Source organism: Halictus rubicundus, chromosome 14 (assembly GCF_050948215.1).
Source record: "Halictus rubicundus isolate RS-2024b chromosome 14, iyHalRubi1_principal, whole genome shotgun sequence".
NCBI lineage: Eukaryota > Metazoa > Arthropoda > Insecta > Hymenoptera > Halictidae > Halictus > Halictus rubicundus.
The window spans coordinates 3,996,324-4,018,540 of record NC_135162.1 but is presented as its reverse complement, the minus strand read 5'-3'; the positions used below and the strand labels follow the sequence as shown (position 1 = coordinate 4,018,540).

Here is a 22,217-nt window from a genome sequence, read left to right as displayed (position 1 = left end):
TAAAACATTGAGTAGTATATATAAATAGTACTATATCTGTTCTTGGTTTTTAATTGAATCGAACAAATATTAGAATGACAATATTTCTTATAAACTCGTCAATAATGTTTAATGAAATCGATAGAGAACTCTTTTTAAGTGGCGAGTGAATGACCGCGAATTATTTAAATACTATTTTCGAAAGTTTTTATAGAAAGCACAATTTTTTATATGCTGCAATACGTACAAAGAAGTAGAGCTGGTTTTTTTGTCTCTTATCGATATTCGTTTACATATGTGAATTTTATTTTAAGCGATTTACAAAAAATTCAACATACTTGCCAATCATGATGCTTGCACAAACGCTTTAATTTAATTGCCTTAAGTAGGGCTCCGATTAATATCCATTATATTTTTTATTAGACATTAAAAAATTGAATGTTTGTACTTTTATAAAGTCGTTTACTGGAACAAACTAAAGGAATATTTATTTTCAATGTAAACGTTTATATGTATATACAAGCATTTCTGTTTGAAGAACTAAAAACACCTTATTATGGTGTTTACAAGTGTGTAGACTGCGAACTTTTGAAAATATTCTCGCATAATGTTTGTACGTTTACGGTAAACGTGTAGTCTGGAGCTCTAGTATTAAGTGGAATGCTTGCGTAATCATCATGCTGACAGTATGAGTCTGTATACGTCACAGATATAAAAAAATGTATGTTAAGCAGCAACAGTCAATCACATATTTGTTAAACATGATGTACAATCATGTTTGATCGCGTACAGGTCACTTTATATGCATTTTGCTATATACATGATCTAAAGAATGTAGATATATTGTGCCTTTTGTATATTGTATATTTGTATATAAACATATTTTACATGAAATATTGTAATAATGTAGTCTATTCACATAAACAATAAATAAAATAAAACATTAGAAAAAAATATTTACTATAAATTATTCTTTACCTTTTATAGTTAGTAAATCTTGTATTTATTTGATGAAGATGGCACGCAAATGCGGAGAATAATGTATCAACGGTACATTGGTATCAGTTTTATTTGTAATAAATTTTATACAAAGTGAAGCACATGCCTATTTAGCATAACTTATTTAATAAAATGCACAATATTTACACTTTCGCAAAAAATACATAAGATACGTTATTTTTTTACTGCAATCAATTGAAAATTTTCCTTTGCAGTTTAGCAACGAGTAATATTACTTACACAATATTACTAACATATAGATGTTATACTTATCTAAACATCACATTGTCAATTCGTCTACTATTAGTAGTAATTACATTCCTTTAGAACTACCGGCGCATTTAATATATTACAGTTATATTTACATTGCTTTATCGATAATGTATGTACTCTTGCGTTCCAACCGACCCAAGTACCCACAAATTTTGAGGGTTCAGCTGGGATTCGAACTATCGAGTCGAAAGTATTAAAAATATATCAGTTGGTTTCAGTGGGATAATGAGTCGGTTCGTTCGTCTTGAGTGCGTTTGTCAAAACCAAGAATTAACAGTTACAGTGTCGTCAAACTGAAGACTACAACGAGTGCGGTGAGGGTCAACATGAATGGTGTTATCACAATCACTTTCGTTTAAAGGTACGGTCAAATCTGTGAGCAAGCGACAATGGTTGAATTACAGAATTCGAATAAAATTTCATCGAAATGAGTGCGGAATATATATATTGTATATTACGATTAAGAAGAGTAAGATAACAGAATACGTCTGTAGTTATACGATGTGCGTGTGTGGTGTCTTACATTTTACTTTTTAAATTTAATATTGTCTCTTACGTTCCAACCGACCCAAGTCCCACATATACATATAATATCAAAACCGTACAAAAGTGAAAATACAATTTCATTATCCTCCAAAAAACTTGGGATATGTAAACACTACCCAGGAAAAGGCATGTAGAAAGTTTGCGCATAGTGTTGCTTGGCAATACGTTTCAAAATACATACTTCGAAAGATAAGTCGTATAATTAGTTATTTTCTGATATCCATATCTTGGGTTATTCGGTAATGGACAACGCGAACGACTGTTACTACAGTCAAACCGACTATACGCGTTCATTATGCAATGATGTGCAACCACCAATTCAGGGTAAGTTTTCAGTCGGAATCAGTCACAGTTTGAAAATATACGATCATACTGTTTGATTTCGACTAACTTTGCTTTATCCGCGGTTACGTGAAAAATATTCTAAAAATAACTGTTTTGTTTCGTAGTGTGATCTTTTTTTTTAAAATATACTGTAGTGCCTGAAGATTTAAATTGCTTCGACTTTTGTATCCGCACATTATAATTGTGTGTTTTCTCGCTTTGATTATCCTGAATTGCCGACACATGCCATACCCCCTGTTTCTATTTTCTTTCATTTTATTTCGTTCGTGTGAAATGCAGCTGAAATGTTTAATTATATGCATTACAGTAGAAACGACTGTGTTACATTCTAGTTTGTATTTATTGATATGTTGAGCGTATTTTGAGGTCCTGACGGAATGTACTAAGTTTCTGTTAACTCTATGCGTTACATGTTACAAAACAATAGATTCTTCAAAAAATTTCTTGACAAATCTAAATTGCACTACCGTCCGTTTGCTACTTAGTTGTACTGTTTTAATGAAGATTAGAAGACAATTGACTTTCAGATCTTCAGGAAAATATGCTTTAAAAATTTGCATTTTGGAACTTTAGAACTTTTAGCGTAAGTATATGTAACTTTTCTAGCTTTGTGTGCAAAATAGTCATTCTGTCGTTAAAAAACTGCATGAGGTGATTTGGTTTCTTAGATCCATGGAATGTGACTTAATTAGTACCTGTAATTTGTCGGCAGTCGTTTCATACACATATAAATTAATACTTAAATTCGACTTCGAAATAAATGCGCTTCATGTTTTACAATTTTTCACCATCTTCTTTCCTCCAGAAACTCTCTAGAACAAATGACTAACACATATTACTTAAATTTACAAATTATAAATATCTCAAGCGCATATAACAATCAACAATAATTAAATGGGAAACATTTTCGAGTCTAATCATTAAAGATATTAATTATGGAAAACAATGCAAAGATAATTATACAATTTCTTTTTTGAATATGCATGTCTAACCGAGTTTCTTACTAACGTTTTATGTAACAGGAAACACATTAGACAACTACTAAAATGTCGGTGCTTTGAGACCGTTTACTAAAAATTCTAATGAAACAATTTTACCTGTTCTTGATGGCCTAAATCTTAGTAAATGTACACAGAATTGTAGAAGTAGCTTATATAGAATCTCGCAAAATGCACGCAAACAAAAACAAATCGGAGAAAGGAATACAATTTTTTCATTTGATTCATCAAATGAAGCTTCACTTACAAAAAACTAAGTTAAAAATTTATCCGATATGTATGTTAATTAATAGAAATTGGTTAACATATTTGTTAACGACTGATGGTCTTTACTTCTTTGCTTTTAAATACTAATGCACCCAACAAATTTTCAAACTCAATCATTTCAAGATCAAGGCCTCAACAAACAAAAAAATTTAATTCTGTTTTTTCGATTCATTGTTTGCAAGTACATTGGCTCTATTATTTTACGCAATCTGCGACATTCTACACGTATAAGATTTCAATATAAATTTTGAAGAGTTCTTCCTGTTTTATGATTTTTACAATTGCAGATACTATAAATCTTTTTGAAGATGTATCGCGCAATTAGCTCTTTCACGTTTAATAATTTGAAGTTTTCAACACACATAATTCTACACTCATATTTACAAGTATGATCCTTAAGTGTGTTCTCTTAAGAGTATACAGATATTCATGTACAATTCATTAAAAATTAATTTTAACTGTCTCGTTACTAGTGGATTATAATTATCAAGTTGAATCCATTATAAATAATATATCGCAGTTGTTTACTCTTTTTGAAAAGTAAGTGGATGTCAAAAATTTCATTAATTACATAATATAATATTCTCTTATGAGTCTTCACGCAAAACATTTTGTATATAAATTATTTAATTTATATTTGGTTGGTCCACATGGTAGCCGTCATAAAATAATCCGTCAAAATCAAGTACTGCACCTGGTACCTACTACCTGGAAAAAAATATTCAATCAAAGTCGTGAATATTATTGTTGAACGAATTAATTGGACGTATATTAAATACCAAAAATAGATAGTGATATTTTAAAAAAGTGTTAAAAACAAAAATTTGACCAGCTCTATGTAAAAATTATAAAGAAATTTAAATAGCATAACAAAGCAATAGAACATTTCTTAATATCTCTAACAATTAAGATGACGATAGACGTCGCCAGACAAATTTTCAAAGTCTAATTTGCTCAATTTGGACATTATGAAAAAAAACATATTTGTTTATATATTAATATTTTATTTATATATAACGAGTTTTATTATTACGATTGCTTTTATCGTTAATGGAAATATTTTCCACATTGAAAATATGAATAATTACAGTGATAGACGCTATACTTGTTTGATTGAATAATTTTTGCAAAGGGTAGAATAATGTTTATAAGAGAAATAGCAGGCCGTGAAAGAGATATTTGACACGTTATGAAGAAATTATAGTGAAAGTGTAGTACGTATCGTCGTTATCTAGAAGGAAAAAATTTGTTCGTGTCGAAAATTGAACGAAAGACGGATTAAAGCTCTAATTCTTCAGCAGTGCGAGAGAGTCTGTGATTATCGATGCGTCTACGTTGACTACGCCTGACCGCGTCCGCTCGCCGATACGGTTCTGACCTAAGCCCAAGAAGAATGTCCTCCAGAGCACCATTATAAACTTCATCTTGCTGCAACAGTTTCTTCTCCTGAACCAACCTCGTTTTATTTTTCAATTCGTTTATCACAGCGTCCTGAAAAGTCACAATACTTTATTAATCACTTGTTCACAGATTGACCCTCATATATTATAACAAATTTACTTATTCAGATACTACAACGATGAATTATCTGAAAATGTTACAAACAAACACCAATCGATAAAGTGGAAATATTCTTAATAGCGAAAAGATCTCTTTTATCATTGACTTCATTTAGTATTAGTACTACTCTGGCAAAAATTATTCGATCTACCGATTCAAGTATCTATCATTATAATTATTCATATTTCTAATGTGGAAAATATTTCTAGTAATGATAACACTTATCATGTATAAAGAAAATATTAATATAAAAATGAATATGTTTGCTTTTCATTTTGGTGGTAATAATGTCTATTATCATTTTCACCGTTACAAATATTACAAAATGCTCCTTCTATTGCTTCGTTATGCTATTTAATTTTCACATAGAGGTCACAGTTTATTATTTTATATTTGGTAAAAAGCCAAAAAAATTCATCATTCTATTAATATTTTTCTGAAATATCATTAGCTCTTATACCATATTTGTCTAATAAACATATGTATATAGTCTCGTTTTTCATATTTAATGTACGCTAAAATAATTCATTCAACAATCTGATTCGCGCTTTTGATCGAATATTTTGTGCCAGATGCCCTAACTGTAATGTTATAAATGTTGCAAAAGTCGTTTAGAATCTTTGTATTTGAAAATAATTGTAAATGTAACAGTACAATATGATATTGCGTGACAATTATAAAAAAAAAAATATACAAAAGTTTAATATGAAAATAACGAATTCATTTTACCGTTTTAGTTTATAATGCAAGGTAGAGTTCACCTAATAATAACAATGATCTTCATAATCGATCGTATTATTTCTATGCGGATGTAATTAAAAAGAATGTAAATGGAAGAAGCAACTGTAAAGATTAAAGTTTTGATTTTGAAGCTGTTTGTATTTGTTTAAACTGCAAAAGGGTATAGCCGAATAAGATGGTCCAAAATGCCGTTGGACCAAATTAAGATGCTAATGGACCATTCGATAGGATATGGTATTAAGAAAAACCATGTTATGTAAAATTGTAACCCAATATCTCGACTGGGAGGGCAGGTTATGGGGTAAAATGGAAAAGATTAGATTTTGGCCTATTTTCCCTATTTAGTAATATGTGTGAAAATTCTGACAAAATCTATCAGATGTCAAATACACAGATTTTTAAGCAGAACATCCTAGTTGTAAAAACTCAAAAACCTCTACAAAAAAACACTGGAAAATGCAAACTTCCCATTGAAGCTTAAGAGCGACATAATTTATATTTTTGCAGTATCAGTATATAGGTATACGTATTGTTCATGAATTTCTTCAGATCACATGGTTATTCTTGATACCCTATCCTATCGAATAGTCCACTAGCCTTTTAATTTGGTCCAAGGTCATTTTCGACCGTCTTAATTGAATGTTATTTACATCTTAATATAATAAAGAAATTAAAATAAGCATATAATTTCTTTTGAAACTTATGTCATTATAATGAACAATGACATAAATTAATGACATTAATTTGAGCAATGATTATCTATTTCTATTCTTTTTTTTTAGTAAAAAAATTCACTGCATAAAATCATTAAAAGTAATATCTATTTAATAGATTTGGCAGTATTTTTAAACGAGAAAAGTTTCATGACAAAAACTATTATCTTTCATATTTAATATTTTTCTCGTAACTATTACGTGCTTTATTAATGATGATGTATTATTTTTTCCATAATTTTATTCATAAAATATATTGACAAAGTTTAATTGTTTATTGAGAAACGTACTGTAAGTACATACTTAAGAAATGAAAAATGAATCTGTATTCCTTATATTTAAATTATAATGAGATTTCGTGACTTTAACATTTTTTTTCACTGCTTTACTACCTGTGAGAGTTTTAGTTTTAGTTTTTGAAAATAAAAAGTATTTAATTAGTAGATAATTGGTGGCCAACGAAATCACACCACGCCTCAGAAATACTGTTTGCTGGATATTTTAGATAGTATTTTAATAGTTTTAAATGATCGGTTGCCATAATATTGTTATAACATAAAAGGTTTCTGCGCGTGTAAGAGTTAAACCGATGAAGTTGACACTATTACAGCGGTGCAATTTCTATGGCTACCAATGTGGATATATCTTAAAAATAAAAGTTTTATTCATAGCTAAATTTTCTTATTATTAGTAATTAATATCAAGTACATCTAATGTAATTTCAAATTCTCAACAGTTGTACTGTTAATTCATATGCGTCTATTCTATGAGATTCTTGGCAGTAGCATAGGAAAGTGATAATAGAGGACTTCTCTCAGGCAACATCAATGCAAGCTAGAACACATGCCGATGCATCTTTTAATTCTCTCTTAATGGTAGGAATCGAATGGATATGTGCCTATACCACGGATTACGGAAAACAGTTCATCGGTAAAATAAGACAAATGTTTGCAGTTTTTCAATCTTCATGTGCACGAATTACTTCAATGGTTCCAGACATAATAATACGTTATCAGACTATGAAGAGCCATTGGCATACCTCATGTTTTTACGGTGTGATTTTTTAATAAATTTTGGAAGACGGTATAAGAAGTGATTGAAACAAAAATGTTATTTCATTAGTAGCAATCATTTCTAAAATAAATAAAAAATGTGTGATGTTTATGACGATGAAATCGTTGGTGGTTTTAATTGAAAAAGTAAGTCGAAAGAGCACGTAAGATTTTATTACAAAAAATTGCATTTATGAAAAACATGATTTAGACATGTATATTATTTCTAAAATCTGATGATTTCAAATATAAACGGTTTGAGTGTATGCTCTTATAGTATTTACATTAACTGTATTTTATAAATAAAGTATAAGTACGAATTTATTATGTTGAACAAATGTCTTTTTTAATTCCTGGGATTTTTTTTATTCACAATATCTTCACATTAATTCCTGTTAGAACGGAGTAGATAATTATCAATATATACTAACAAATTTTTGCTAATAAGTCAAATATATAAATATTCGAAAAGATGAAAGTTGTAAAAACTTCGTGTTTTATTTGAGAATGACATATATTAATAGCAGCGGACTATAAGATTAAACTTTTTAGATAAGTATCTTTTACTTTCGAGAGTTCATTTAAGTTTTTTTAAATAAAATCTCATAATATCTCCGACTTAGTTTTCTACATAAAAATTGATTATTACATGTAACTAAAAAGATTTTGGATATAACAATGTAAGATTTATTTGAGAACTGTTTTCGAACGTGGTGTACAGTCTTTTGTATTGTTTTCCGCACAGATAATAAAAGCTGAACCTATACATGTGTTGTTTAAGAGTGCAGTGTATGTGCTAGTAGAATCATTAAATATATGTTATTAGGAGGAAGTGAGTGAGCACAGACTTACATGTTGTGAATTGTTACGTTCACTATATTGTTACGTTCTGAGCTCCAGTTCATTAAGATGCCGGTGTAACAGACTCTTGTTCGTGTTACAGCAAAATTTCGGTGACTTTAAATCCAAATAAATATGTAACAAATAAGAAAAATAGATGTTCGTGAGATACCTTTATTAGACATTTCGTCTGTTCAGAAAAGAAAAACGAAAATAATGCGAAAAAGAGCACTCTCGAAATAATAATTATTATATATATTTATGTAAATAATCCCTGCAATATATCATGCTATCTCACAACATGCAGCGAAAAGAAATGCCTTGAATATTATTAAGTTCCGCGGGAGCATTGAAATTTGTGAAAATTATTTCCGATAAAACATTATCTTACTACATTATTAATTGGATACGTTCGCAGTGATATCGTCGGTTTCAACCATATTTTTTGTATTAAAAAACAATGCGCGGACATATGTATAAATATTTTTGCAATTACGTATTATTTATAAAAATTTTATTTCTGAATGAATATGAGCGTATAAAACTAACATGCCAAGAAATCTTTGGAAGCGACGCGACGTATGTTATGAAAATTATAAATGAAACGACGCAAGTGCATTTATAGTAGAATTATTTTTTTTTAACATATTTTTTGTCATTTTCATATTCAGGTCCTTAATGCTCTAAATAAAACGTTTAAACGTATCTAAATGTTTATAATATTATAAAAAAAATATACCGTTCTATGCAGAAGAGCCTGCAGAATCATTCTACGCAAGAAGCATTTGTATAGCTTTTACAATTAAAGCAGAAGAAATTTTTAATTACACAGTGGTAACAAATTTTCAAGTATTCAGCAAATCAAAATCTATAAAAAATAGCAACATTGTTGTTGAACATTGTAATTAAGTCTATACTATGCCCAAGTAGTTTTGTTCTAAATACAACAAATTTTTGGTTGAAATCTATTACTGTACTGCTGTAACATATCCTTGTTAGTGAAGGTAATTATCTAAATAATAAAAAGCTGACTTTTTAAATATAATAACGTCGTCAAGATCAGTTACAAATTAATCAAAATGTTCCACACAGTAACAATAGATAATGTTTCCCTGAACTGCACTGTATTAATGACTAGAAATGTTATATAAGTGTAAAGATAGGCAATAACTTCTTTTGCAAAGCATAAAACATGCGTTGTTATACAAAATGAATCAGTTTATTTGGTATAAATAAATATGTTTGAAACTGCACTGCTGTGCTTTGGAATGTATGCTGTTAATCTCATGCCACACATACAAGGTGGAAGCATCAAACAATTTATTTTGATAACATTATTTTGAAACATACGAAGTTTGTTTGGCTGGTATTTTTATTTTAGGTGATATAAAAAAGAAATACAAGATAATCAGTAAAAAACGTGATTTAAATATAAAGTTTGATATTGATATTGAAACTATACAGATAGCGTAGAGTGCCAATGAAAAATTAATATTGTATGAATATACAAATTCCACACAGAAATACCAACCTTGGTAATCATTAAGAAATTTAACTTAGAAATGGTAAGAAATAACAAAGAATTACTACAGTCTTTTAATATACTCATGTATTGTATATTTATATTTTATATCTCTTTAAAATAGTAATACGATTGATGCTTCCTACATTTTACTATAACATAATTCTTGAGTCTACATAATTGAACGTTTCTTTATCATTTGTTACAGAAATTCTTACTGTTATTATGTTGCAAAATCAAAATTGAAACGTTAAATTAAGAACTAATTAATAAATAAAAATAAACAAGAGGTTCATAGCATTGATGTTGAGAGAGAATAAAAGAAGGGGGAAGTATATATGAAAGTGTGTTTATGTAGTTATGTATGAATACATTAAAAGTGGTTGAAATAAATTAAAGAGTGTGATTGAAAGTCCAATGAACAACTGAAAAATTAGTTCGATGCAATAAGCATAGCTTTCAGTATACGAAGTTATACTGCAAGCTACAAGTGAAGCATTTAATAATGTGAAAATCATAAAGTTATAGGAAGAAAAGTTAATAAGCTTAGCAAAAGGAAAGTGGACGACACATATCATTTGCAACTAGATAATAATCATTTGTATGTTGCAATAAGGTATTTGTTAATACGAAAATAAAATTATTCTAAATACAAAATAGTGAATGCATAACGTGCAAAATATTATGAGAAGAAAACAGATAAACGATTGTGATTACGTTTACCCGAAAATAAAGAAAAAGAAATGTATAACAACTAAAATATACCTGCTGTTTCTTTTGGTTTAATTTATTTCGTTTAACGACTTCCTCCGAAGTGTTTAAAGCCTCCGCAGCAGCAGCTTCTAACCTACGACGTTGTTCATTTTCTTGATCCGCAGCCTGTAAAAAGAGCTTTGCTTTGCATTATCTTTTCTTTTAAATTACAATATTACAATATTATATTGATCCATCAATACGCTTTAATTGGTCGTATCTTGTGTTTCTTTAAATTTAAACTGTAAAGATGTACTAACATACATAGACACACTATGATTTTAGTACCTGATTTTCTAGCTATGTACTATTCTTTTATGAAATATATTGTACAACGAAATAAGCTGACTATAAGTAGAACCATGTGAAACCATGATTTTTTTCATTCAAATTTCTGAAGCATTTAGTTGCACATGGGACTATCTAATTTGTAGTAACAGTAATCTTTATGTCTAAAAATGACAGGTTGGAGACTACTTTGATAGACATTAAAAGTCCCAGAAGGCAACAATTATTTCAATACCATTTCTCTAATGTCTGCGTTTAAGAATAATCTATTTTTTAAATACAAATGGTAAATATTTATGAATTTACTCATTTGTCTTTTCCTGACCTCTTCCGTGTATATTAATTATTACTTAATTCTGCAAAGATCCACTGTATTCTTCAGTAACAAAAATCAGTATACAGTAAGTTTTTCTGACGTCTGAGGGACCGCAGTGTGTCATTGTGGGATTAACATTTTTCAATCATTTCTGTTAAGAATACAATATATCCGGCTTGAATGTTTACACGGTCGTGCAATGTTAAACATCCAATGTCACAATGTATCCCTCTTTGTACAATACAACATTTATCTAAAACATTTCTTCGTGCTCGTATTCTTTAGAAAAGTAAACGTGAGTATGCAATTTAAATTGTATATGTTTAATTGTCTAAAGACTTTTTATCACGGTGCATACTGTTTCACCATATCGCAGAATGAAGATTAGGGGAGAACGACATTTTATAAGTACTAAACTAATGTAACAAATGTTTACCTTAAATGCCCTTGCGAATCTAACAAGAAGGGAGAAGAATGTATTAGCGTCGACTTGTCTCGGACTTTCTCCGAAGAATTCAACGCATTCTCGAAACGCGTCACCAGCAGTTCGAGCATCTGATTTTAACCGACGTAACTTTTCTTCAGAGTTATTCAAGAAATCTCGTAGTACCGTGTTATGTTTCTCTTTACCACGAAGCTCGAATTCTTTCTTTACAAGATCCATACCCTTCTCCAACTCATGGACATCTGTAGTTATATTTTCTAGCGAAACTGAAATGAGAAAAGTAAAATAATGTTGTATAATATAATAATAGGAAAGGTTTGTTGGTTCAATGACAAAAAGAACATGTGAATTTATCTATATATCTTGCTCAAACAATTTTTTGATTATTTAAATTTCTAATAATTCATACATTTTAAGAATGTGAACGTTAACTTTTTGTACATTAAACTTAGAAATTATCTGAATAATTATTTAATCTAATTTATCGTTTAAATATTAGAATTATAAATAAATATTACTTAAAATATTAGAAATAAAAACCGTTTCTATTTGCTATGTAGTATTTAAATAAAATTATCTTCACTTAACTAATAAATAATATCAAAAATATGAAAACACGGGATGCCTTCACATTCGAATTAACTGAATGTATTCTTGTTGTTTTTAATAAATACCGTATTCTTAAGTATTTGAAAGGAGTATTTCGATACATTAAATTCTTTTAACAAGAAGTCTTAAAAACAAGTATAATTAAAATATTAGTAGACGTACCTGTTGCAGCTTTATCGATATACATAAGTTCAGATTCGAAATTAATAAGTTCTGGAAACTTGACTCGTATGGTAGCTACGATATAATGTAAGAGACACATTCTCTTATCTGTCGATTTCGTGTCGAGCAATGTATCTAAGCTCTGCAGTTTAAATCCATATGCTGGCCCTCGTTTGCTACTATTTAAATAGTTCCCAAAAGCAAGAATTATTTCTAATACTGCTCTAAGTTTCTTCGAACTCTTGACTGAACTCGATGCGGATATCACAGCATATATTTGTGGGGTAATAAGGTGTAAATTGTCAAAAAAGTTTCCAATGTAGTTCATAATGGACAACTTGGTCGATATCCTTTCCACTTTACCCAGTTGCATTAAAAATTTGTCCTCTTCGGTCAGAAGATTTACGTTCTTCTTCTCTATGATGTACTCCCTATATGCTTTGATCTGTAACATAATAAAATTTTTAAGTTTCAATGTTTCTGTCTGCCGTTTTTGCATAATTGAATAGACAACTGTTAACGGCGACAGCTTAAGAGTCTAACCAATTACTTTCAGTTTAATTAACCTTCAAATCGAATCGAATATGAAAAAAATTTCATCTGTTAATAAAAATATGTTTCCTTAGATAAAATGAGGATTACAATAACTTCAGTTTTCATTTTCATAAAGCATTAGGTAAAATTGGATTCGTGACATTAGAAATAACATAAATTAATTTTGTTTAATATTGAGACATGGGTAGAGTAATATTATATTTATATTTAAATGCACCAAACAAGTGCAAAGACACTGTACGACAAGTGGATTAAGTTAAGATAAGTTAAGGCAATTAACATGTCTCTATTTTATTTTAAAATGGAATACAACATACTTCTTGATCCGTAGGCACCATACGTTGGAGTAACTCCACATTTTCCAGTGAAAGCACTTTCAAGTCTAAAGCGTTCACAGCTGAGATGACTTTTTCTACCGGCATTTCCATTTTTCTTCGCGATATAGCTAGAATAATACAAAAGAAAAAGGATGTAGATTAAGGTTTCTAATTGGAAATGGAACGCATTATAATTTTAGATGTACATACCAATATTTCGTAATCTAGTGTGTTCTAAGAGGGATACATTTTCCGGTTTCTTGAAGCGTTTACTAGGGAAACTATGAAGTCCGTCAATTTCGTTCGTACCGTTAGCTATGTGACCTCCCATACCAATTTTGAATCTCTCTTCGAAATCGGAGAAGTCTATGTAATTATGCAATCGATCGTCATCCAATTCGTTAAAAATGGTGCCTCGGACTTGGTTAGGCTTTAAGGCGATCCAATTGAGTGTAGGCAGCTTATACTTTGTTTGAACCTGCAACGAAAAAATACAAATGAAACAGTGACTACAGGGGTAAATACATTAAAAAATACTTAAAATCTAAAGTTCTTATCTTAAGGACAATAAACGAGATGTCAAACTAGTACCCATAACATAAGATTCTTTTAATTTTGGAACAAATGCTCAGTACAGATTATTTATATCCAGTGCATCAATAATTCTTTAACCAATAGTATTTCATAGCTACATTAGTTACGCAGATTGCTCTTTAGATATCTCTCGGAATGTTTTTCCAGCTTTACGATGCATTTCTACTTGACGTCGTTGATCTGGTGTCACGTTCTTTCCTTCACTCATCGTGGTCACTTACAATACACTTCTAAATGTCTCGAAAGTTCAACAGATACTGACAAAAGCTGTTTACAACGCTGATATTTAGGTCTACAGAGCTACTACCTCAACGTACCTAAGTAATTGTTCATTTCGAAAGCATTAGCTCAGAATAAAGTGAACATAAATGTTCTTGAACAGAAATATGGCTGAGACTTTATAAGAGGTGAACACAAACTTTATGAAAATATAGTTTAGACGTTTTGGCAATCTTCTCAGGAAACTACAAAGCCATTTGGTATTTAGCATATTACCGGCGATTATTCCATAATTTTTGAAAGTCTATAGCTCATGTCTAAGGATTGTATAGTAGACGCTTCAACAGGAACGGCTATTTCAATCGTGAACTAACGACTCACCTCCAAATAACGTAATCTAATAATTTCGTTTGGGATTATTGTGTAAAAGAAAAGTTTTAAGCATCCTTTTGGTACAGCATAATTACTGAATAGCCTTCATAGGTTCCCTCGGGAATTTTATTCGGGATCGGGACCGATCATCTGTCCCGACCATTGGGTACCCGATATTTTCGGGTTCTCGCACACCTCGGCTTGTAAGTACGTAAGTAAACGACCGCCACTGTATATGAAGAGCTCAGGGCAACAAAAGGTCAGCTCGATTTTGACGTGATTGCCCATTTAGATTTTCGGAATCGTTCGGAGCAACAAACAGTTAGAGCGACTGTAAACATTCGGGGCAACAAACGGTCAGCTCGATTTAGACATGTCTGCGCAGTTAGAGTTTTTAATCTTCGGGGCAACAAACAGTCACAAACGTCTCATGATATGACCATTTGTTACACCGAACTATCGAAAGAATTTGTTCTTTTACAGTCACGTCGAAATCAAGCTGACCGTTTGTTGCCTTGAGCTCTTCATATGTAAAGCAGTCCCGTTCGGCAATCCTTGCGGCGGGCAAGGGCGCCCGCCGATGCCCGCGGGATCATAGCTGAGGGCAATTGTCATAGGCTGAACCATCGAAAGGAGGAGTGGTTCGTTGCCCGTCAGGTCGCTTATACCCGGGGAATCAAACTCTGCCCGCACGAGCGATAGCTGAACGGAACTGATGTAAAGTGTACCATCTATATCATCTATATCAAACTATACAATGCAATTACAAATTTAATGTGTAACGTAATATACAATTTATTTAGGTGTTCGTATGCACGTCTCTGTACTGTCCCTGCCTCACAAGTAGTCACTCGAGACGACACAGAGGTAAGAGGGGTCAATGGTTAGGCTTTGACGTCACACACTTTAGCAAATAATTCGGCTAGAACCGAAAGTTTGTGTGGAATTCCTGCCAGGAGACTTTTTGTGAGGCACGTAGAGTACAATTATTGGAATCGGAGATCCATCCAGTGTTATATGTTTCAGACGTCTTCATTAGATTGACCAAGGTTACTGTGTTCCTTTTTAATCCTTTCTCGGTTGAACTCGTACGTATGATTTTGAAACAACCGATACATACTTACACACAGATTACTCTGAATGAATATGAAATAAACTAGCATATCGAGTATGATTTTAAGCGATGCACGCACCTTTCGTTTAATAGTCATTGCTCCATCCGGTGCTTGCATCATGCCGGCAGGTGGTGGTGGTATAGGCGCAGGTGGAGGTAATTTTTGATCTCCCGGAGAAAGAGACGCCATAGGAGGCGGCGGCGGACACGGGGGTGGCGGCGGCGGGGGTGGCGCAGGAGCCGACGGTGGGCTTTGTTCCAACGTTGGCGATGGAGTCGAATTAAAGGTAGGCGTCGTAACGTGGTCTGAATTATTCAGAGGACTCGTCGCAGGTCCATTTCGAAGATTCCCTGCTGACATTTATTCAAACATAGAACAATATTTTCTGATTTCATTCATACAGATTAGTCTAGATGAAATATTACTTTTCATTTAACACTGGCTGAAACTACGGAACAGCTGCCTACCATACGATTACTATGATTTTTAGATATGTGTGAAAATCGATATTTTGAACAACTTTTTCCTTCGAACATACTATACCTGACACTAGATTTACGGGACCCGTCAAAATGACGGATCCTAATATTTTTAATTTACGAATACTGAGATTGTAAAGATGCATCCATGAGGAATTATTTAACAAATTGATTTCTTTGGGTATGTATCATTTAAAAAATGGCTACAAATTTTGATAGATACATTCATGTTATTTTTATAAAGTGATGTAAAATAGTCATTTTTAGTGCTCCGTAAATCTAGTGTTAATATAGCCTGTAGTTAGTACAGTGGTTACTCGATAAATGTCCACAACACGGTTCTGGCGAGGGTCATATATCGGATAGGAGAAGCTATTCTTTGATTCACGCCGAAAAGGACAGCAAACCTCTAGAGGCCTAGGTTGCCCAGGAACACATTGGTGGCCGGTCACCTTACAAACAAGGATAGAGCGGGTTTAAAGGTCCCGTGCACAACTGCGTGTGCGAGAATGGAAGAAATGTTCGTTACAACTCAATTAAAAGTGACAGTATTGGTTTGCCTTAGATTTTTTAATTCAGCCGTCTCAAGGTGGCCGGCAACGCTTGCGTGAAACAATTATAGCAGACATTTCTTGCAGTCGTGCATATGCAGTTGTACACGGGACCATTAAGTTCACTCGATCCTCGTGTCTAAACCAGAGTCGCCAGATTAAGACTTGTGTCCCCACTCTAACTTCCGGTTCTACCGGAAGTCGTTCCTGTGTCATAATGTCACGCGACTAACCCGGTACTGGCAGAGAGAAGGTAACTTTTTCCCCTCAATCTGTGCTCCCACCCCTCTCTGGCGACTATGGTCCAAGTCTAAACTGAAGATAAGTAGCCACCAATACCAACGCGTGTGCTGCCACAAGTTTGTTCTTTCGTTAATAATTTTAATAAATTGAAAATAATACACTGACATTTCTAAATTGTTGCAATTGTTCACTTTTAAATTTCGCCTATTCAGTTTTACTACAAATGTTTGTGTACGTTTGAGTTTGTGTACGAAATAAAACGGCATGTTCTCCTAAAGTAGATGAAGATCAGTTTAGTAGTTGATTTCGAGAATAAGTTGTTAAATTATTGTATTACATGACGCGTATGTAACCAAAATATGAAAGGAACAGATAGACTATTTACTGTAATTTAATTATTGAAGAAATAAATATTTACCAGTAGAGCTCTTGGTAAGTGTGCCCGTAAGGGTCTCCAACTCGATAATCTTGTTTTCCAGGACGCTTTGTCTTCGAGCCGAATCTTGTTTCTGTCTTTTCAGGGCTGCGAGTTCCTCCTCGACTGATCGGCGAGCTTCCACAGCATCAGCGTATTCTACTTTTAGTGCACCTAGTTCAGTCTCTAATTCCGCTAATTTCGCGAGAGATTCCCTCTCCAATTCTGCCATTCTGTCGTGTGCCTGTTTTGATTGCGTAACAAATTTAATAAACGACTGTTCATGCAACGGAAGAGTTGATAAGGCTGTGCTTTACTTACGTGACCAAGTTCATCTTCCAGCTCAGCAACCTTCTCTAAAGCGGCAGTCTTTGTTTCGCTGTCTTCCATTAAGGCAGCTACATCGAATACATTATCTAAATACGCAGAGATTTGAACCTGTGTAAATAACAACAGTATAAGATACCAGGTGCATGTTTTTTTCAGCTCTGTGGGTAATAATAATTGTATAATAACAAAAAAGATAAAAAAATTATTTCATAATAATAATAATTATCATTATTATTAAAATTATTAATAATAACAAAAATAAATAATAATTATTATTAATAGGTATTATCTATAATTATTTACTATTAATTATTATTATTATTAATTATCGTTATTAATTATTATTAAGTATTGTTATTAATTATTATTTTATTATTCATAATTATTTAATTTTGTTTTAATGAGTTGATTAAAACGAACGTATTTTTAATTTGTGCCAACTCATAATCAAGAATCTTTTTAAGATTCATTTTCATTAATATAATTCTACATATCAGTTGATAGCAAATCAATCATTTTTAAATCGGGTTTTCTTTTCTACATTTGGTATTACGTGTTCTACAATGTTAACGAGGAGCCATCAACATGCATTTTTATATTTCCGATATTTCTAGAACTTTTGAATAAACTGTTACGAATATCGGTTTAATAGTTTAATAATTTTTGTAATAACAACGAAATTGCCTTTAAAGAGACTTAGAAATATAAACATTGCAAAAGCATTTTAAAGCAATCAAATATAATAATAAATTATTTGAATAAAATTTCCGAACTCTTAATCAACCAGTGTGTTTTTTATTTTATTATAAAAATGTTTGGTTGATTTTACTGTTACAGGTAAAGAAAAACAAAACTAGAGACGAATGCCAATTACTTTGACAATAGAAAAATCAATGTACATGATTTCTTAACCTCCATGTTCTCTGCGAAATGTGCATATATATAATCACAGTAAAATGTATAAAAATAGCGTGGATGTTTAAAAAATTTTGTGGGAGAAAATAATTTAAATATTCATTTGGGTCAGATTCACAAGTGCCGAGCGAATGGGTTGATATAATTCGTAATTAGCATACCCGTCTAATTAGCCAGAAGATCTTGAAGGATAAGAATTGATATTTGATATAATTGACATTGTAAAGAAGTAATACATATTTTTAGGCGTTTTATTGTTAATGATCACGATGTTTCTATTTATACTGTTTAATTAAACCTAATCAGATAATCGATAGGGGTAAACCAGTTTTCCAAACAATCGATAGTTTATGTAATCGGTATACAAACTAATTAGCATACATATAGATGCTTTGTGTGATGCAATTTATTATAATATTTAAAAAAATTATTATATGTGTATATTATTCACCTAAATTGATTTCAATCTATAAAAATATATTTTTAAACGGTACTAGAATGTTTTATGGAATTATGTTTACCAACCTGCAAATCCTCACTCTCTGTATGCCTAAGTTTCTCCAGATACTCGTCCAGTCCGAGCTTAGTAAATTCATATTGCAAGTGTACCCTGAAATTCATATCTTCTACCGAGTGGACAACGATGTTCACGAATTGCATACAGGCAACCATGAATTCTATGTGAAAACTGTCGTATTGCGTGAAGTACGCCATCAGCGTTGTAAATCTTCGCCTTTCCGAGCACACTTCCTTGAAATTGTCGAACGCCGACAGTATAATTTCGTGGCCACCCTTCACGAGACAGATAGCAGCAAGAAGTTCTAGCACTAAGGCTTTCGTTCTGCAATAACATTATTCTTATCTCCACCTTGCAATTGACCAACGATCATTCGACGTTGGAAGAAGAAACAATATATTTACCTTAAACTCTTGTGCATTAAACTGAGCGCGATGCAATTAATTGCTTCTCGATGCTGAATAACCATGTTGAAACCGTACTGTAAACAAAATTCCACACTTGTAACAACGAAACTATGAGCGTTCAGTATGTAAAACTATCCCAATTAGCCAAATCTGCTTCGAGCAAATTATCATCAGTTTTCGGTCATTTCGGTGCCAAGACCATCCTTGGAGCAGAATTTGGTCCCTATTTGCTATGAATTTGCTACCAAAACCTGAGTGCAAAGTTTGCAGACACAATTCCATGCCAAATCCATGCCAAACCGTGTCCTCGTGAAGAGGGAAGGTCGGTCGCACTAAGACTTTGCTCTAATAGTAAATATCTGGCAAAATCGGAGTAAACCTTACTGTAGGAGGAAAAACGAAATGTTATTTAAACCTGTAAATTATTATATATAATTTTATTTCATGCATTTTCAATAATTTAATTTTGGTTTCCCTCCTACAGCAAGGTTTACTCCGATTTTGACCGATGTTTACTCTTGCAGGAAGGTTAGGTCCGCTCTTAGTGCGACCGACCTGCCCTCTTCACGAGGGCAAGATTTGGCATGGATTTGGCATGGAATTGCGCCTGAAAAGAAAACATTGCACACAAATACCGAGTCTAATGCAGAAACAGATGGGTCGAAATTTGTCGACAAGTTTTGGTGGCAAATTCATGGCAAATTGCTTACTGGGTAATCCTTAGACGACGGATCTTTATGCAAAATAAAAATGTTCTTAATCAAATGCAAGAAATGCATATAGAAATTTTTTTCTTTTCTTTATAGGTTTAGTGAGTTGAAACTAACACATGAAATCTTGTATGAAATCTCACCAATTCATTTTTATCACAGACGCATAAAATCCGCAGTCTAAACCGGCAGTTAAAAGCAAATTTGCCAACTTTTGACTGTTATCTAGTTTGAACACGAACTGGGTCAGTTTTTTGGTTTTAAGTATTCATTTTTACTATTTGGAACATTTAACTCTATCGCCTCACAAATGTTTAAAGGGCCTAGCCGATTAAGATGGTCAAAACTGCCCTTAGAGGTTTTTCAATGATTAATGAACCATTCGAAAGCTGACCCAGAAAAACCCCTCTGAGCAAAATTTCAGCCCCCTATCTTGCCCGCGAGGGTAGTTACAGGGTAAATTAGATTTCGCGCTTTTCCGCGCATTTCCCACACTCTGATGCTTCCTAAAATTCTGAAAAAAATGTGGCATATTTTGGATCCTAAGACAGATTTTTGAGAATATTTTCAGATTTTTTTCTTGCAAACTGTGGTCGCAAAAAATGAAAAACCTCAAAAAAATCGGAAAAATGTACATTTCTCAAAAATATGAAAACATGCTATTTTGCTGTTTAGTGCCCCGATAAAGTACCATAACAGGCAGTGTCCTCAATTTTTTTTAGATTTTTTCTTGTGGGCACTTTTTGTCGAGACAAGAAAAACCGAATTTTTTCGCCGTTTCTGCTATTAGGAGGAAAGTTACACTTGTTGGTTTTATCGCAGGCATATATTAAGTCATTTTAAACATTATTACATCGAAACAAGTAAGCGTTTGACCTAAGAAATGTTTTAAGAGAAAAAATGGATTGTATTTTGTGCGATATATACCAGAATGTTCGGAACGTTTACAACATCGCCGGTTGGCACAGCGGTTATCGCGTCGGACTACGGAGCGGATACGCTGGTGTTCGAATCCCGTCGGTGGGAAAGTTTTTTTTCCATACGTCATCTTTATTTTTTCAATTTCTTATATGGTTTAGTCATGTGATTTTAATTATATTTTTTAATGTTTTAAAAATATTGAGGTAACATTTTTAACTAAAATACATACAAAAATAGTTTCGCAGTATCTATTATTTCCTCGATTCTTTAATTGTATATGTTCATCATTGCGGTCCTGTTTAACATTCTTAATATTAAAATTCATTAATCTAGTTTCTAAGCCTTGCGTCTTCAGAAATTAGGGAGGAAATAAGAAGAACTCTGAATAAATAACACGCAGCAAAGTATTGGTTTTTGTCAAATTGAGAGAAAAGGGCTACATACTACCACTATTTTGAAAGTGAGGTATCAGGTACAAATAAGCCTAAGCCATTCCTCTTTATTGTAAGGTACATGAGGAAGTAATTCCCGTTTATAGTTACTTGAATGAAAGACTTGTTCTGTGGACATTTATGATACGGATCAGGAAGTTCATTATTTTCGGTGGGATTCAGAGGCAATTCATAGTATACTAGGTCAAAAGTACCAGCTTCTACACAAACAAGTAGACAACAAAACCTTTCCAAAAATTGGAAACAATTGGAACTGCAAAAAGACTCCATTTCAAACAGTATCCTCGGTAGATACTCTTGATTTTCCGGAAATGACAGAAGTAGATTTAAAAATTCTTTTCACGGAATCTTACCAATTTTCACAAGCAATTTCATATCTGGCAGAAATCGTGGAAAAGAAAATCTTATCAAGAAAATATCTTATCAATCAATCAAGAAAATAATATCATTAAATTCGAAGTAAAATCGGAGTGATATAAATAAATGTTAGTTAAAAATGTTACCTTAATATTTTTAAAACATTAAAAAATATAATTAAAATCACATGACTAAACCATATAAGAAATTGAAAAAATAAAGATGACGTATGGAAAAAAAACTTTCCCACCGACGGGATTCGAACACCAGCGTATCCGCTCCGTAGTCCGACGCGATAACCGCTGTGCCAACCGGCGATGTTGTAAACGTTCCGAACATT

At 32.1% G+C, this 22,217-nt stretch overlaps 1 protein-coding gene across 4 annotated transcripts in view; it reads right to left on the bottom strand.

The window, feature by feature from the left end:
• Window positions 1-1,030: 1,030 nt before the first annotated feature.
• Frl (formin-like protein) overlaps window positions 1,031-22,217 on the bottom strand; it is a 139,958-nt gene continuing 118,771 nt past the window's right edge. For 2 of the 4 annotated variants that reach the window (XM_076800108.1, XM_076800110.1), the window contains exons 7-17: window positions 19,435-19,511; window positions 19,039-19,354; window positions 17,590-17,706; window positions 17,272-17,512; window positions 15,659-15,933; window positions 13,491-13,758; window positions 13,281-13,408; window positions 12,409-12,853; window positions 11,629-11,903; window positions 10,601-10,714; window positions 1,031-4,898 (exon numbers count right to left, since the gene is read on the bottom strand). In XM_076800108.1, the coding sequence (XP_076656223.1) occupies window positions 4,686-4,898; window positions 10,601-10,714; window positions 11,629-11,903; window positions 12,409-12,853; window positions 13,281-13,408; window positions 13,491-13,758; window positions 15,659-15,933; window positions 17,272-17,512; window positions 17,590-17,706; window positions 19,039-19,354; window positions 19,435-19,511 (2,469 nt within the window). In that variant the 3' untranslated portion in view covers window positions 1,031-4,685. Of the gene's footprint in view, window positions 4,899-8,325; window positions 8,431-10,600; window positions 10,715-11,628; window positions 11,904-12,408; window positions 12,854-13,280; window positions 13,409-13,490; window positions 13,759-15,658; window positions 15,934-17,271; window positions 17,513-17,589; window positions 17,707-19,038; window positions 19,355-19,434; window positions 19,512-22,217 lie in introns of all 4 variants that reach the window. The other 2 variants (XM_076800111.1, XM_076800109.1) reach the window with 2 other exon arrangements.